This window comes from Oryzias latipes, chromosome 2 (assembly GCF_002234675.1).
Source record: "Oryzias latipes chromosome 2, ASM223467v1".
Lineage (NCBI taxonomy): Eukaryota > Metazoa > Chordata > Actinopteri > Beloniformes > Adrianichthyidae > Oryzias > Oryzias latipes.
In genome coordinates, this window is record NC_019860.2 from 6,814,810 (window position 1) to 6,833,241 (window position 18,432).

General features: G+C 41.0%; 3 protein-coding genes across 5 annotated transcripts in view; 1 reads left to right on the forward strand and 2 right to left on the reverse strand.

The window, feature by feature from the left end:
* LOC105355327 (NACHT, LRR and PYD domains-containing protein 12-like) overlaps nucleotides 1-18,432 on the forward strand; it is a 1,049,862-nt gene that overhangs the window by 736,558 nt on the left and 294,872 nt on the right. The gene's annotated exons all lie outside the window — the stretch shown is intronic.
* The window catches only part of LOC105355240 (protein NLRC3), a 591,340-nt gene that overhangs the window by 139,937 nt on the left and 432,971 nt on the right, over nucleotides 1-18,432 (reverse strand). The gene's annotated exons all lie outside the window — the stretch shown is intronic.
* On the reverse strand, nucleotides 16-8,128 carry LOC110016798 (NLR family CARD domain-containing protein 3-like; the record flags this gene model as incomplete). The annotated part of the gene is made up of 8 exons (XM_023962179.1): nucleotides 7,957-8,128; nucleotides 7,501-7,651; nucleotides 6,918-7,031; nucleotides 6,673-6,751; nucleotides 6,313-6,511; nucleotides 4,367-6,173; nucleotides 4,098-4,271; nucleotides 16-127 (listed from the first exon to the last, which is right to left on the reverse strand). Coding segments are annotated over exons 2-8 (2,508 nt in total), but the record flags the coding sequence as incomplete, so codon positions are not given.

Below are 18,432 nucleotides of genomic sequence, written 5' to 3' on the forward strand. Positions count from 1 at the left end.
ATGAAGAAATCCTGAATCCTGCAGGTTGTTCCAGTTCAGGTCCAGTTCTGTTAGATTGGACGGATTTTTCTTCAGAGCTAAGACCAGAACTTCACAGCTGATCTCTGACAAACTGCAGAACTCCAACCTGCAATCAGACAGAAAAGTGTGTTCAGGAGCAGTGATGCAGCTGGAGGTCCAGGAACTTGATACATTCAGTCAGATGGGACCCGCTCTAATGACAGACTGACAGATGACATCTTGAAACAGACTGAAAATTTGTGATGACCTGTAAGTTAAAATACATCATGGCCTTGGGAGCAGAGCTGTTTATCAATTTTAAAAACCAAGTTTTAATTGGAGTATTTTCCAACAGCAAAGCTAAATTAGACAGAACCCTGTTAGGAAACTTTAGCACAGAAAATCATCTTCTGTGTTAAAGAGAAATACACAATAAGTCCAGATTTAAAAAAAAGAACTGGGATTACCAGTTGGGACCTGAAAAATTATCAGCACCATTTTAATGTGAAAAATAGATTAAAAAACACCAAGTGCTTGAAAATATTGTCTGACATTAAACTGGTACATGGCCCAAAAAAATAAGGTTTGGATCGCTGATTTACAAGATCATGACTGAAACAGATCAGTTTCACACGAATCATCATCACAAATTAATTCAATTGATTAAGAAAATATGAACAAATTATCATGTTTTTTTCAAAAACAGCTGCAGAGATTTAATTCCTCATAAAACACAACCCCAAAGCAGTATTTTGATCCATTCACTCATCTCTGAGCATTACTCTCTAACCCTCCTCTCTGAGCACCAATCCTTCCCAACCCACAAAAACAAGTGGGTTCTCACATTCTGAAATAGAGAAGTGAGCAACAGCCCTTTCCAGGAGGAGAATGTGCTGCCAGCTTAGGCCCCAAGCTAACACACAAACCCACTTCATCCAAGGAGCTAGCGGGGTCGGCAAAACTCTGTCATTTTCTATGCACAACATGCAGATCCATCTTTGAAAAAGTTTGGATGTTCTTTTGTTTTCATCTGCAAAACACAGACAAGTTGCAAAGGCCAGGGGGGGTATTCCAGGTAGCATGTTTAAACTAGCCTGACTTTAAGCCTGAACTCTGGCTGAAATCCGCCTGAACTTGCTTAGTCTGGGTATGTCGGTTCCAAAAGACCGGATATGAGTTGGCGTTATTACGCTTGACTTGGTAACCCTGGGTTAATGCTCGTGCATAGCAGGTACATAAAGACATTCTCAATAGATCGCCGATTTCTGGAGTCATCATGGAAACGCGTGGAGAAAAAAAGAGAGCGCCATACTTCATTGAGATACTTCATTGAGATTTTAATGACGGCGAATGAAGATTACACGTCCATCAAAAAAGTAACACGGCTGCATCATCAGTAAAAGAAAGAGTTTCTGCGTGTAGAAAAAGAGCAGACAAAGTAAACGCACGAGTTTCTGATCTTGTTTCCATTTTCCTTGTGATTCACATATATATATATATATATATATATATATATATATATATATATATATATATATATATATATATATAAAACGTATCCAATTTCCCAATTTAAATGAATTACTTCTATTGGGAACAAACAATTGAGTTAAATTTATTTAACCTAATTTCTTACGTCTAGAAAACTCAATAATTGTTTATACAACTCAAATTTACATATTTATTAAACTAAATGTCACATTACTCCAATTCAATTAATCTTTTTTCCATCTTGATTAATTATATTTCTTGAACTCTCAAATGTCTAAGTTTGAGCCGGCAGATATTCTCATTTTTATAACAATAAAAAAGACAGGGGGGAAAATGCACGGAGTGCATAATCTCAATGGCATATAAACTCATCATCCTCTCCTTCACTCTCACACATGGTGCAGAGACGTAAGCTCAGTAGGGCAAAATAACTCGGTAAAACACAGTAAAACAGCTAAACAACAGCAGCACCAAAGTTACACCTACTTAATTGAATTAATTTGAATGAAAGTAAAATAACTGTCTGAAAACTACGTGTAATTTTTAAACTGACTTACAAAAAAAAAGATTTATCTTAACTGAAACATAAATTAAGTTACATCAAAATAAAAAAAATATTTTTCCAACATCCATATGTGGTCTTATCACCCTCTCATGGTGGAAAAAGTATTATCTGAGCTTCATCCACTAAATCATCTTCAAATGGACATGCCATGCTGCCTCACCTCTCTGTAAACAAACTAAGCTTCAACTAAACCTGCTCCCGACCAGGTTATGTTCAGAGCATGAGTTGCCATGGCAACTTGACCTACCCTGAAACATACCTCCATTTCTGGAACCGAAAGCTGAGGTTATCAACTTCCTTAGTTGATACTTCCTCAAACTTATCGTAAGAGTACCCCCTGGGGGGTATTCCAGAAAGCAGGTTATGCTAGCTCCCACGGTAAGTATGAGGCTAAAGAAATGTACAACCACTGGTTTCAGTTCCAAAAACAGAGGTATGTTTCCGGGTATGCTTAGTTCCCCTGGCAACTCATGCTCTGAACATAACATAACATAACATAACGTCTATTTTCAACCTTTGTTTTGTAAAGTGTCCTTGGGTTTCTTGAAAGGCGCTTTAAATAAAATGGATTACTATTATTATTATAACCTGGTCTGGAGCAGGTTTAGTTGAAGTTTAGTTTGTCTTCAGAGAGGTGAAGCAACATGACGTGTCCATTTGAAGATGATTTAGTGGATGAAGAAGCTCAGATAATACTTTTTCCACCGTGAGAGGGTGATGAGACCACATATGGATGTTTAAAGATAAACTTTTTACATTGATCCAACTTAATTATTTGCTTCAGTTAAGAAAAATGTTTTTTTTATTTAAGTCAGCTTAAAAATAACCCATAGTTATCAAACACTTATTTTACTTTCATTCAAAATAATTGAGTTAAGTAGGTGTAACTTTGGAGCTGCTGTTAGATCGGCACCACAAGGGATTGTGGGATACCATTCCCTTTGACTGTCTGGACGGATTTGAGTTTAAGTGTGGGTTTTCGACCAAATGTGTTAAGTTGTTTAGCTGTTTTACTGTGTTTTACCGTGTTTTGGCGAGTTATTTTGTCCTACTATGCTTAAGTCTCTGCACCATGAGGGAGAGTGAAGGAGAGGATGATGAGTTTATATAGCACCCCTACTGTCAAAACCTGTATCAACAATATTGGAAAAATGGAAAATGAATGTGTTCTTTCCATGTGCTTTGTGTCTTTCTGTTTATTGTTATAAAAATGACTATATCTGCTGGCTCAAAATTAGACATATGAGAGTTCAAGAATTATATTAAATTAAGATGGAAAAACGATTAAGTGAATCGGAGTAATATGACAGTTAGATAAATATGTGCATTTGAGTTGTATAAAAACTAATTAAGTTTCTTTCTTTAGCTGATGCAGCAGTGTTACTTTTTTGATGGTCGTATAATCTTCATACGCCGTCATTAAAATCTCAGACTCCGTCTCACTAAAGTATTGCACTCTCTTTTTTTCTCCACGCGTTTCCATGGTTACTCCGGAAATCGGCGATCTATTGAGAATGTCTTTATGTACCTGCTGTGCACGTGCATTAACCCAGGTTTACCAAGTCGAGCGTAATTACGCCAACTCGTAACCCGAGTAAGCAAGTTCAGGCGGATTTCAGCCAGAGTTCAGGCTTAAAGTCAGGCTAGTTAAAACATACTTCCTGGAATACCCCCCAGGTCTAGATAGATGTCATTAAATGGGCGGCACCCACACGGAGCAAAAGGCGGAGCCTCAGAGAGATAAATAATGGGGAATGTTTTGTTTTAAAGAACACAAAGAACATGAACTTCTCCCAGATATCAAGACCTGGATGGACTTAGGTTCCCCTGTTTAGTCTGGTGCAAAAAAACAAGATAACATTGGTAACCATCAGATAAAGAAAAAACTGGATTTTTAAGTCAAACAGAATGTTGTTTTCTTTTTACTTCCAACAACAGTTCCCTTCTGTTTCCTCTGCACTGACGTCTATCTGAGATTTTCTCCTAAAAAATAGAAAAACAGAAATTTTCGTAGAGAATCAACATTTGAATGAGATCTGACCTGAAACTCTCCAGTTTACAGTGTGGACTCTTTAGTCCATCTGAGAGAAGCTTCACTCCTGAATCCTGCAGGTTGTTGTCTCTCAGGTCCAGAACTCTGAGTCTGGAGGACTGAGAGCTGAGAACTGAGGACAGAGCTGCACAACTTCTCTCTGACAGATTACAGTGTCTCAGTCTGTAGAAAACAAAGACAGACAGCAGTTATTGAATCTTTCATGTTTCCATCAGATACATTTATTGACTGAAGGTGATTTTCCTGAGAGGTCTTACAGAGCTTTGTTGGAGGCTTTGATCACTGGCAGCAGCCTCAGAAGAGCCTCCTCTGATGCAGAGTATTTCTGCAGGTCAAACTCTTCCAGATCTTCTTCTGATGACAGTAAGATGAAAACAAGAGCAGACCACTGAGCAGGAGACAGTTTCTCTGTGGAGAGACGTCCTGACCTCAGGAACTGTTGGATGTCCTCCACTAGAGAACCATCATTCAGTTCATTCAGACAGTGGAACAGGTTGATGCTTTTCTCTGCAGACAGATCCTCACTGATCTTCTTCTTGATGAACTGAACTGTTTCCTGATTGGTCTGTGAGCTACTTCCTGTCTGAGTCAGCAGACCTTGTAGGAGACTCTGATTGGTCTGCAGTGAAAGACCCAGGAGGAAGCGGAGGAACAAGTCCAGGTGTCCATTTGGACTCTGTAAGGCCTTCTCCACAGCACTCTGGTAGAACTGGACTGGACTTTGTTTCAGTTTGAGAGTCATTAGGGATTTTTTCTTCTGTGATCGTTCTTCCTCCATGAGGTTGAGTCCAGAGGTGATGAAGGTCCGGTGGACATGAAGAGCAGCCAGAAACTCCTGAACACTCAGATGGATGAAGCAGAAGACCTTGTCCTGGTACAGGCCTCTCTCCTCTCTAAAGATCTGTGTGAACACTCCTGAGTACACTGAGGCTGCTCTGATATCGATGCCACACTCTGTCAGGTCAGATTCATAGAAGATCAGGTTTCCTTTCTGCAGCTGCTCAAAAGCCAGTTTTCCCAGAGACTCCATCATCTTCCTGGTCTCTGGTTTCCAGTGAGGATCTGTCTCAGCTCCTCCATCATACTTGACCTTCTGGACTTTGGCCTGAACTACCAGGAAGTGGATGTACATCTCAGTCAGGCTCTTGGGCAGCTTTCCTTCCTCTCTGCTCTTCAGCAGATCCTCCAGAACTGTAGCAGTGATCCAGCAGAAGACTGGGATGTGGCACATGATGTGGAGGCTTCTGGATCTCTGAATGTGGGAGATGATCCTGCTGGCCTGCTCTTCATCTCTGATCCTCTTCCTGAAGTACTCCTCCTTCTGTGGATCATTGAACCCTCTGACCTCTGTCACCATGTCAACACACTCAGCAGGGATTTGATTGGCTGCTGCAGGTCGTGTGGTTATCCAGAGGCGAGCAGAGGGAAGCAGGTTCCCCCTGATGAGGTTTGTCAGCAGATCAGCCACTGAGGTGGACTTTCTAGGGTCATTTAGCATCCGAGTCTTGAGGAAGTCCAGAGGAAGTCGACTCTCATCCAGACCATCAAAGATGAAGAGGACCTGGAAGTCTTCAAAGCTGCAGATTCCTGCTTGTTTGGTTTCAGGGAAGAAGTGATGAACAAGTTCCACCAAGCTGAACTTCTCCTCTTTCAGCACATTCAGCTCTCTGAAAGTGAATGGAAATGTGAAGTGGAGGTTCTGGTGGGCTTTGCCTTCAGCCCAGTCCAGAGTGAACTTCTGTGTTAAGACTGTTTTCCCGATGCCAGCCACTCCCTTAGTCATCACGGTTCTGATTGGTTCTTGTCTTCCAGCTGGGAGTTGGAAGAGCTCTTCTTGTCTGATGCTTGTTTCTGCTCTGTCTGCTTTCCTGGAAGCTGCTTCAATCTGTCTGACCTCATGTTCTTCATTCAGCTCTCCTCTTCCTCCCTCTGTGATGAAGAGCTCTGTGTAGATCTCATTCAGAAGGGTTGGGTTTCCTGCTTTAGTCATCCCCTCAAACACACACTGGAACTTCTTCTTCAGACCAGATTGGACTTCATCTCGACAAACTGCAGCAGAAGATCCTGAATGAAGACAACAAACAGTAAATCAACTCTGTGCAGCCCTGAATGATGAGGGTTTGAATCCCTGTGGTTCCATGTGTTCAGACGTCAGTAAATCTTCATTTCTCAGCAGCTGAAACCTTCAGAGAAATCCTCTTACTGCTCTGCAGTCCATCAGCCAGGTCCACCTGCTTCATTCTCCTCAGGAAGTTCACTGTGATCTTCATCAGTGACTCTCTGCTGCTCCTCTGCTCTTCATCTTCATCCTCCAGCTCCTCCTCATCCTCCCTGTGACTCAGACGTTTCTGGATCTTCTTCAGCTCCTTCTTCACGAAAGTGACAATGTTGTCCTCGAGCAGCTGCAACAGAATTCCAGATGAATGAGCCAATCAGAGTGAAGTCATGGAGCCAAACATCAGCTCCATGTTGGACACACTGACAGTCCACTGGTGTCCAAAGTGCAGCATGGAGACGACTGTGGACAGAATGATGGGAAAGTAGTTGTTGTTCATGTACAGACCAGAAAGATGGAGTCCAGCTGTGTTTGATGCTGATGGACAGACGGACCACTGGGAGTCTCTGAGCTCTGCTGGTCCAGTCTGTGGACAATCAGCAACAATCAGATCCATTCTGTCTGTAAACACAGACACTAACACGCCAAAGATAGAAATGTCTGAGAGAAGGAACTGAGCTCACATCAAACACCTGTTGGAATGAAAACATTTCACCCATTTGACTTGGTTTCAAAGTTTACATACAGCTCACCTCTCTGTACCAGAAGAGGATTTAAAGTTGATGAGAATATCCATTGACCGGTCACTCCTGAAGGAAACACAGCTGGGTTCAGATCCAGATCCAGTTCTGAGTCTCTGATGGATCCTGATAGAAAAACACTTGTTTTATTAGAAGTGAGTTTCTTACATAATAGTGTTTGATGAGTTCTTTTGGATTTGGATCATCTCAGATCATAAATGCATCATGAATGCTGTTGTTTTCAGAACAGCAATGATTCCAACATTCATTCTGACTCACAGATGAATCAGAATTACAGTCAACTGGATTAATGATTCTCATTTAGACCAGAAGAAAATGAAGAATTTCATGTTGGAGTTTGTTGATGAGATACAAAGAAAAATTTTCAAATTAATTTATTAATGTACACCAACAATTTTGCATCACTATTTATATTTTCTGTAGTTAATAAGATAAATTAGATAAAATAAATGTAAGAATAACAGGATGACAGACTTTCCTTTAAATATTTGACCTAACTGAATGAACGTTGCCGGTGTGAGTTCTGAGCTCTGACATGGAGAAGATCATGGACAGTTGGAGATGTTCATCTCACCTCTGAGCAAACATTTCCTCCATTCAGACATCAAGCTGCACTTCCTGTTCCGCCCTGCAGAGGTCAGTGTTTGAAGATCCCAAAAGCCTCAGTCTGTTTGCAGATGATCTAATGATCTCAACCTCCAGAGGTGAAGATCTTCACTTTGTTTCTTTGTTTGGTTGAAAGATGAAAAAAGAATCAAAGAAAGAAAAATAACAACCAGATCAAATGGGATTGAAAAAGCTGAAGCTCAGATGATTGATCCTCCTTTCAACTCCTCCAAATCATTTCATCACTTCATGATCCAGAACTCCAAACTAATGCTGGATCAATCTGATCTGATCTCAGCCAGGATCCTTTAGGATTCCAACAAAGAGGCTCCCAGCTGAGTCCTAACATTCAAGAACTTCTTCTGAAAGCCTTTGAAATGCAAACATCCACATTCTTTCCATCCCAGCTGTTCCATCAACTCACCCCTCTGACACAAATGCATCTGTTCTTTCTTTGACTTCTTCCTCTGGATTTTCTGAACTGCTTTAAATCCCTGAAGTCCAACCGACTCTAGTTTCAAACCGGTTCTGAATGCAGGCAGGAAGCAGATTCCTGTGGACTTTGGACATGAAGGACATGGTCTGACCCTGAAGCAGATCTTAAATTTGGTTAATCTGTTATGAATTCAACTGTTTTCTTTGTAATCATTACCTGGATTGGATTGTTTTCTTCTGTAAAACATCAAAAGATTTGGAGTTTTTTCTCTTTCTGTTTCTTCAAAAACCACATGATGGAATGTGGAGGAGAAAAGGGGTTCCATAATATTTTCTATGATATTTTTATTATGCATTACAGGGGTTCTATTATATTTCTATGCTCTTTTTGATTATGCATTTAATGGATTCTATATATGCATGTTTTCTGCCTGCAGTAACAGATAATATGTGCAGAGGTCGGCAGTAGGCCTGTCTGTAACTTTTGGTCTCTGTTTTCTTTCTGTGCTGGAGTGTTTATGGAGTCATAACACCTGCAATGCAGACTAGACAAACCTTTACCCCTCCAGGAGACACCAAGAAGGCTGGGTACTCTTGAGTGCTTTTCCACCAGTAGACCAAAAAGGTTAAAGGACATGACCCTCCTATGCACTGGGGAAAACTTCAACACTTGGGGGCTATGCTGGGGGCTCACAAGTAAGCCAACACCAGCCCGTCCCCTCTCACCATGAGCAACTCCAGAATGGTAGTGAGTCCAACCCCTGGAGTGACTGTTTCAGAGCCTAGACTGTGAGGCGAGTTGAGCCCACACACAGTCACAGGGGAGGAGTCCAGCCATCCTGGACTATATCTCTGAGTTGCTAAGGAGTGCGTGAAATACACATACCGTAAATTCCGGACTACAAAGCGCACCCGATTATTAGCCGCACCCACCCATTTTCACGTGTTTAACTAGATTTATACATACACAAGCCGCGTCGGGGTACAAGCCGCATGAATTAGGCAACATTGTCATCCTGACGGATCACTTCCTGACTCAGAGTGTAAGTGTGATTTATTAGCACACAGTGGGTGGAGTCATTTTCGCCTCAGGCTCATGTCTTTGAGTTTATCTGCATCTGCCAAACAGTATGCACCTCTATTCTGTTCACAAGTTCCTCAGTTATGGTTTTTATTTTTATTATTTTTTTTTAACTTATTGACAATCTAGGTATCACACATAAAATTACAAACAGTAACCATATAATCAACATTACATCCCTCAGTTATGATGAGGAAATTTACATCCCCGATCCCCCATTTCCCATGAGTCTTAGGGGCTAAAGGCGGGGCCAACGCCCGGCTCGCCATTCTGTTGTACGTGTTTAAGAATGAGCAGCAGTGCATGGAGGGGTGAACGGGTAAAGCTCTCCTTCCGCTTGTGTCGCGGCAGCGTTATGGGAGTAACAGGGCTGTTTAAAAAACACGCTAGTAAAATAAAGCAGCGACGACTGAAAAGCGCGCGCCTCAGCGCGATACGCGCGCCTCCTCGCGGCGCGTGGGTCAGAAGTTTCCTTCCACAACAAACACTTGCTCCGCGGACGCCTCGAGTAAGCCCTGGCTGCAGCCTGCAGAATGGCTCGACGCCTCCGCGCTCCCGCGCGCTCCTTGTCTCCCCTTCCTATCTACTCCGACAGCTCTGGCCAGCGCGGCTACAGGGAGGAGCGCTTCGTCCCCATTGCGCCGGTGAACGGAGCAAATCGTGTCTGTGCAGAGCAATCGGACTTAATACTGTACGTTTTGTGTATGAGGGGCGGATGCGTTGTTACGTGTGGGAGCCTTCAGACTGCCATCGGCCCCGCAGCTCACACGACACGCAGTCTCCAGCTCACACGGAGGCTGTGAGCGTTTCAATGCAAATCTCTGCTCAGTCCTTAGTAACCGTTAACACGACCACGTCAATTTGTGTTTCCAGTCGTGTCCAGACAAAATAAAGGCTGATATTATTGCCACATATTTAGGTGCAGCCAGCCGAGTCACTATGACTCAGAGGTAAATGCACTCCTGAGCATGCGCTGTTCTCTCCGTCACGCAGCTGACCGGCTTTTCCAAACCCGTTGGTGATTTTTTCACGCTGCTTTTAACGATTGCTTTTAACTTGAAAGCTTCATCATATTGTAGCGGCGATCACGTGCACGTTGGGTCTAATGGCACCAAAGGATTCTGGGATGCGGCTGGACATGCGTGTTTTGTTTTGTTGAACCATGACTGAAGTGTCTAAGACCTGAAGTCAGGTCCATGCTGTTTGGCTGCTTAGAGGTGTGTTGAAAAACAAATGACTTGTGTTTGATGTTAGAGAATTCAAACCATTCACTGTGTCCAAACATACGTACACGGCGGCCGCCAATAAAATCCAATTATTAGCCGCGTCACTGAATAAGCCGCAGGACTGTAAGCGCAGGAAAAAAGTAGCGGCTTGTAGTCCGGAAATTACGGTATATAAATTGAACTCATCACTGTTTGTGATTCATATGTTCAATTTTCTTTTGCACACACAACCCTCTGCATTTGTCCAGACTTGGGACCGGCACAAGAGAATACTGGATTGTGTTCCCTTGTGTTTGGTTGCATTACATTCATACACTCATTCACATCATTTCATTGTATCTGTTACATCTAACACACGTAATGCTGCTTTCTCATCTATTAATTTCATCCATGTATCCATCCATTTGTTCAAACATTCAAATTTACACCTAAATGTCTATTTATAGTCACCAATAATATATAAACGTTTTAAACATTGAGAAACATTGAGATTTTTTTAGAGGAAACCTGAGCACCAGGAGAAAACTACTGAGCCCGTGTCCTGACATTAATATATAAAAATATATCTTGTTCCCAAAGAGTAATATCTTGTTCCCACAGATTATTATCTCATTCGCACGAAATTCTATTCCGTTCCCACAAGATACTATTGCGTTCCCACAAGATACTATTGCGTTCCCTCAACGCATACGATGGATGCTTTTGTGCTTTTTAAAATAAATAAATCTGTTCTCTAAACATCCTCCGTGTCTTCAATGCAATGTAAGGAGACACACTCAGACAGAAATGTGAAGGTATCTGCTGTAAATCTATGACGTAAATTAATAACAGGATAAATTATCGGCTAGTTAGTTATCATGTAGCCTAATTGCCTTCGAATGTAAAGCGACTGACTGCTAAAGTTAATAAAAGACAAGTCCTGAATATTATTATTCCTATTCGACCCTAAACTACAATATCAGCTGTCTGTCAACCGACCAGCCAGTTGCCCAAATGCCGGCATACATCAAAGAGCTCTGCGGCGGCGCTAGTAGTAGCCTAGCAGTAGGTATCGTATGACAAAGCAGCCTAGTTATCATAAATCTTTTGATATTTTTCTTATATTCATTGAGACGGTAATGAAATGATCATTTTTGTTTTTCATGTTCCTTTTTTGAACGAATATGGGTCACAGAGACACGGAAGTTACAGCTGAAAGCGGCTTTTGCCGGCGTACAGAGAGCATATCCGCGCGAATGACTTATGACGTGAATAATTATTGTGTTCGAACGGATTAATTATTGCGTTCGAACGACATAATTATTGCGTTCGCACGAGTTAATCATTTCGAGGGAACGGAATAGTATTTTGAGGGAACGCAATAGTATTTTGAGGGAACGCAATAGTATCTTGTGGGAACGGAATAGTATTTCGTGCGAACGAGATATTAATCTGTGGGAACAAGATATATTTTTATATCTTAATGTCAGGACACGGGCTCCGTAGAAAACCCCTCAAACATTACACATAAAAAAGGGTTTTAGTTCTTTATCTTATCAAAATGAACTACAATATTGATCAATGTGAATACTTTATGGGTAAACCTGAACACCAGGAGGAAACCCAAGCAGATGAAACATGAATAAAAAAAAACAAAAACTACTTTTTTAGTTCGTTTTTTTGGTTTTTTACAAATACGCAATATAACACTGATAAATGATGAAGATGGATCTAAGGACTAACCCTGAGTACCAGGAGAAAACCGAAGCAAATTAAACATTAACAAAAAACACAAAAGAAATTTTTTTTGTGTTTTTTATTATTATTTATTTTTTCTATTTATAGTACACACAATGTGGTGTGTTCCTAATCTTTTTTATCCCTTTTGAAAAAGCTCAGAAAATCTCTGTGTGGTTTTGTCTTGTTTATTGTTCACCTCCTCCTGGAGTTGTTCAAGCTTTGACATGAATACTTCTTCGGTAAAGTCTGTCATCCTTTCTCTGGATAATCTCTTTTGTGTGAGCAAGCTGCCGAACTCAGGAGAACCATGTCTGCTGGTAGAACTGTGTTTCCGAGAAGAGCTCGGACCGCCAGCTCACACACCGGCTTTGGGGCAATGTCTGAGCTGGCGGAGGCGGCTTTTCAAAGCAGAAATGTCGCTCAGTCCTGAGAAACCGTGTAAACAATCACGTGAATTTGTGTTACCAGTCGTGTCCAGACAAAACAAAGGCTGAATTTATTCCCACATGTTTACGTGCAGCCAAGATGCAGATCGCAGCATTTCCAGCATGGATTTTATGCTCATCCAAGGCTAAATGTTGTTAGCGCATGTTAGCCTTCTCCTAACCCTGTTATCCGCTCTGTTCCGCGACAGAAAAAAAGCACTGACCACACGAATTAAAATGAAATGATGAGCGTACATGCACTTCATCATAACTGTAACAATAATAAAATCAAGTTTAGAAGATCATCTCGCTCCATGTAGAAGCTCTGTTTGTTTACAACAGAACTAATTTCTTCTTCTACGCTCGTTTCGGGTATTTTAGATTACTGTGCGCCGTGGTGCAGTGGTAGGGCGGTCAACCCATGATCGTAAGATTGCAGGTTCGATTCCCGCCTGTCACGCCCATGTGTCGAAGTGTCCTTGGGCAAGACACTGAACCCCACCTTGCCTCTGGTGGGAGGTTGGCGCCAGTGTTTGGCAGCGGAGACGCCATCAGTGTGTGAATGTGTGTGTGAATGTGTGTGTGCATGGGTGAATGGGACTGTGACTGTAAAGCGCTTTGGGCCTTCGTAAGAAGGTAGAAAGCGCTATATAAGTATACGCCATTTACCATACCCAAATGATTTATTCCAACCAAAAGTTTGACGTGTGTAAACGTTTGTTATAATTGGAAAAAGATTTTCTGGGCGCATGACCCCAGTTCAATTCTACTCCAGTCTTTAATCCGATCAAAGATATTTTGCAAACGTAATCACAGCTATTTTCTCCTTTTCCACGAGAGATTGTTCAACCTGGAGCTTATGTTTGAGCTGTTCTACATTGAACTTTAAAGTTGTGGTGTCTTCAAATTGTTCCTCCTTCACCTTTAACAGTTTCTGACATTGAGCCAACGCAGCTTCAGTTTCACTCTTTTGTTGCTGGATCTGGATCAGGGAGCTTTTTGCTTGTTCTACCAATGTTCTCCAGTGGGATAACTCTTTTCCAATTTGGCCAGTCGCTCACTCTTATTAAGGTACGGGGAATCAGTGGTGTAAGGTGCGGCGGGGAAGCTATCTGGGCAACAAGGAACCCTCTATCCGGTCCACATGTCTATCAGTCCACATATGGAAGACATTAGTGATATGTGGTTGGCGGAACTTGGCCAGGTCCTGATGGTGAGACCCTGGAAGGCTGCTAGAAGTTGAAGCTGGGGTAACTATGGTGCACTGGGGTTCTGTCCTCTTTCCTTTTTTACTTCTACCCTTCCTCTCCTCTATTCTTGATCATAATTTATCATTTAGTTCTCCATGCCTCTGTTTGGTGCAGTGCGATTCATGTATTGTCCCTCTTTTCCTCTCCCCTCCTGGGGAGTGGGAGTGCTTCCAGACTCCAGTTGGCTCATCCGTGCTCCAGTTCCTGACCGTTTACCTCGCCTTTGCTCCTGCTCCTACACCTGGCTGTGGATCCTGCCTCTGGCTCATCTCTGGCTCGTCTCTGCTCTGTACCTGACCGAGTACCTCGTCTCTGCTCCTGCTCCTACACCTGGCTGTGGTTCCTGTCTCCGGCTCGACTCGCGCCTTTGACTGTCCCCACAACCACGGCTGGATGAAGCTCGTCTGCTGGACTTTTATATATGTAGTTGTAGATTTAGATAAGTTAATTCTTCTCTAAGAGTTCTGGTAAATCGCCTGTCCGTCCTGGGGGAGGATCCCTCCTTCATGTGGGCACCCCTGAGGTTTCTTCGTTTTTTCCGGAATCCGGTTTTTTTGGGAGTTTTTCCTTACCGCGAAGGGGGGTCTAAGGGCAGGGATGCCAGTATAGCTTAGTCAGTTTGTTAGTTCATTTTAGTATTTTTCTATTGAACTCTTTGTATTCGTGATCCTTTTGATTTCATGTTTTACTTCGAAGCCCATCGAGACGACTGTTGTTGTGATTTTGGGCTATACAAATAAAATTGAATTGAATTGAATTGAATTGAATTGGAATCTTCCTCCCGCTGGGCCGGTAGGGTTTTTTTTTCCTAATAGCCCAAACAGAAGAGCCGGTTTCCTCTCTTCTTTCTCTCTTGACGTCACTAGTTGCCCAAAACCAAAGAGATGTTTCTTTCCCTCTGTTTGCTAAACAGTCCAAAAACTGTGACTTGACTTATCCTCACAGCATCAGTTTACGTGAGCTACTATGGACATGAGAGTTGCACAATCCAATGCATCTTCTGAACTCTGGGCAAATCTTGTCTAGTTTTTTCTTCTGTGGTGCAGTTAAGAGATGCTGGACTCTTTTCTCTGAAAACCTATCTCAATAAGAGCATAGAGTATTGGTGATTTTACCAAAGTGCTTCTGTGTATATATGTGTGAATGGCCATTCTTTGCCTCATTATCTGTCACTGGGAATTTCCTGCATGTGTAATAAATGGTGCTAATCCATAAACAATTTCTGTCTCCTGCCCCTCCCTCCGTGAGTCGACAACTAGAGTCTTCTGATCTCTAGCCATTTATCCATTTATATTACCATTTAAGTAGCTTCCTGTGACAAAAGTGCTACACATGCATTTCTTTTTAAAGAAATTGCAAAGTTTTAGATTTTTCCTGAATGACCACTAGTATCTGGATGCAAATGTGAGTCAATCTCTTTTTACAAACATGTTTAAAGACTCACTCCAGTCAAGATGATGTTTTTGGTGGGGGTCTTGGTGTGGGGGTAACCAGGATCTCCTCCTCTTTTTACATTCTATCATACACTACAGTAGTACTACATACACAAACTCATCTGAGCACAGGTGCCAGCTCATTTTTGCATAAATAGTATGCGTGATGAAATGATATGCTTTAAATCAGTGTTTTTCAACCGATGTGTGTTGTGGGAAATTCTCTGTTTTCACTGAACTAAAAACATTTCCCATCTCCAGGATATCAGCTCTGTGTTCATCCAAACAGGCACTGATAAAACACTGAGTAGTTAGGAATATGAAAGATCATAAAATACTTTTTTCTTTGTGTTTGAGTCTATTTTAAGACATTTTGAGAAGAATGACGGTACCGCGATTTAGCCACAGCTTCAGTAAAGTCCTGCCCCTTGAACTGTCTTCACCAATCATTCTTGGAGGCTTAATCACATGTCATCAGTCTGACCAATCAGAAGTGGTTAAAGTCTTAACTTCCTTGTTCCGATTCTGCTCATAACGTCTCTCAGTTCCAACAAAAATACCAGCTACAGCTCGTCTTTAGCGGTGTAGCTTTCCACAGAATCCAGTATCAGACCGTGGAATAAGTAAACAAAACAATGAAGCGAGTCTTTCTGCCATCTGCGGCAGTTGGCACTACATCTGCCATAATGCATTGGGTAAAAGTGACAGTGTCTCAACGCACAATGAGTCTTCCAAGTCCAGCGTAATTACACTAACTCATATCCGATCTTTTGGAACCGAGATACCCTGAGTAAGCAGGTTCAGAAGGACTTCAGTCAGAGTTCAGGGTTAAAGTCAGGGTAGTTTAAATATGCTTCCTGGAATACCCTCCAAGGTTGACGTGTGTTCTTTGTGGTTTCAAGACCTCATTGATGCTATGGAGTGATATTTCTGCCACCATGTTGCACACAAAACTTTCTAAGTTGAACACAAAACTTTATAAGTTTTTTGCTCAAAAATTTTTTTTTTGCTCAAAAATTTTTTTTTTTTGCTTAAAAAACGTTTTTTGCGTTTGCAAAACACATTTTTTTACGTGCGTTGTGTCAAATCTCGCTTTTGTCTCATCTTTGATTTTGCTGACTACTTTGAGCGCGACTTAGCGTGATATGACTGCCACTGACATCGCCAAAAAGAAATTCGCAGGCGTTATGTGTCATCTCACTTTTTTCCTATCTTTGCTAAGTTAAGTTTCGGTTTGACGTCACCAAGCTGCCATCAAACAGCTGCTGATTGGTCCAGATTCTAACCAATCAAATCGCCATGTGAATCTAACATGGTGTCTGCTGCCGAGGCTCAGAGGCTGAACCAGCTCTTTTTACGCTCATTTTTGGATGAAGACGTTTTCATTTTTTAAATAATTCATAATAATTCGTACTTTCTTTTTTTTTAGCATTCGTTCATTTGTATGAAGTCAGATTTGTGAATTTATGGCTGAGGATCTCCTGAAACTGTAAAGTTTATCTGCTGACATTACATCAACAGGTCTGTTTGATCTGTGAATCCTGCAGAGCAAAATATTAGTGAAAAGTTTGATTTTCTTTAAGGTCTGTTTGTTAAAACAAAACAATAAAAAAATTAAAGCACATATTATTTTATGATGCACACGTGTTTGGGATCAGATGAACAGCAGTAATAAGCAGAAGAATGATGGCTCACCACAGGAGACTCAATGCATTTATCAGAAGAAGCATTTTTAACTTTTATGTAAATTTTCACCAGTGTCTCATGTTTTAGAACTTGTGAGCGTTTGTCCAAAGTTTTAAAATATTATTCATCAAAAATGCTATTTTCTCTTAATATTTCAACAATTATTTATTAAAATAAAACAAAAGTTCAGATACAAATCTTAAAAAGTTTAACTTCTTCCGGCTGGATGGAGTCGGAGCTCGGACTTTTTTTTTTTTGTTGTCTTTTTTTTGCTGCAGACGTTTTAAACACGTTGGTCTCTACACAGAGATGAATAAATACTAAACTCTGTTTTATTTTAGTTGCTTTGCTGCTTCTTCTGGGTTTTACTCTGAGACAAACGGGCCAGAGTGGTTGAAAACGGCAGAACCCTGTATGAACAGAACTGACACAAAGTGCAAAGTCAATGTCAGCCTCGGAGCACAGTCAATATGAGACAGAGACACTTGATTGGTTAGAATCTGGACCAATCAGTGCTGTTTGATGGCAGCTTGGTCACGTCAAACCGAAACTTAGCAAAGATAAGAAAAAGGTGAGATGACACACAACGCATGCAAATTTCTTTTTGGCGATGCCAGTGGCAGTCATATCACGCTAAGTCGCGCTCAAAGTAGTCAGCAAAATCAAAGATAAGACAAAAGCGAGATTTGACACTACGCACGTAAAAAAATGTGTTTTGCAAACACAAAAAACGTTTTTGAAAGCAAAAAAAAAAAATTTTGAGCAAAAAAAATGTTTTTTTGAGCAAAAAACTTAGAAAGTTTTGTGTTCAACTTAGAAAGTTTTGTGTGCAACATGGTGGCAGAAATATCACTCCATATGATGCAGGCATTAGTAAAAAGGAGGCAGACGTGATTATTGATTGGAAAGAAATGAGCCGTTTTCTAATATCTGACCTGTACTGAAACATCTTTTTTTATTCTGATACTTTAATATTCTAAGACACTTTTTTGGGGGTTTTCATCATCTATATACCACAAAGAACAAAATCCTTGAAAGAAAGCATTGATATATTTCAGTTTAAGTATAATTCTTCTATAAAATGAGTTTTACTGTTTGAATTGTACTTTAAAAAATGCTAAACTTCAATTTATTTTTATAGATTAACCTGTAAATAGATATGTGTTGTTTTTGATGGTCATAGTTTATCCCTTGTGCTATTCTTGGCACTTTAACGTTGGGAGTTGGGTCATCTAGACCCACTAGACAGTCCTCTGAACCTTTTTTCTTCAATGATTTGTGATCTTCACTGGTGTCCATGGATTCCATGAAATCTTTCCACCTTTATCCACCTTTGTCATGGTAGGGAGAACACGTCAATGTAAGGGTGGGGGTCATCTAAGATAGCACAAGGGTTACTCTTCATCTCTTGAACAGCTTCATTGTGGTTGTAGTTTATGCTGATACAATGTGTATGTTGTCTTTGCCTGTGTTACCATGACAACACTGGAAGTATTTTGTCTAATTCTAGCACTTTTTATGTGATCAGTGAACATTTCATCATAGTTTTTAAAAGTAGCGACTGCAGTTGATATTTTTTGGGTCATATGAGCAAATAATTTCTTTAGGAAAAGATCTCTCCTAAATGTATGAAGGAAGAGGCAGA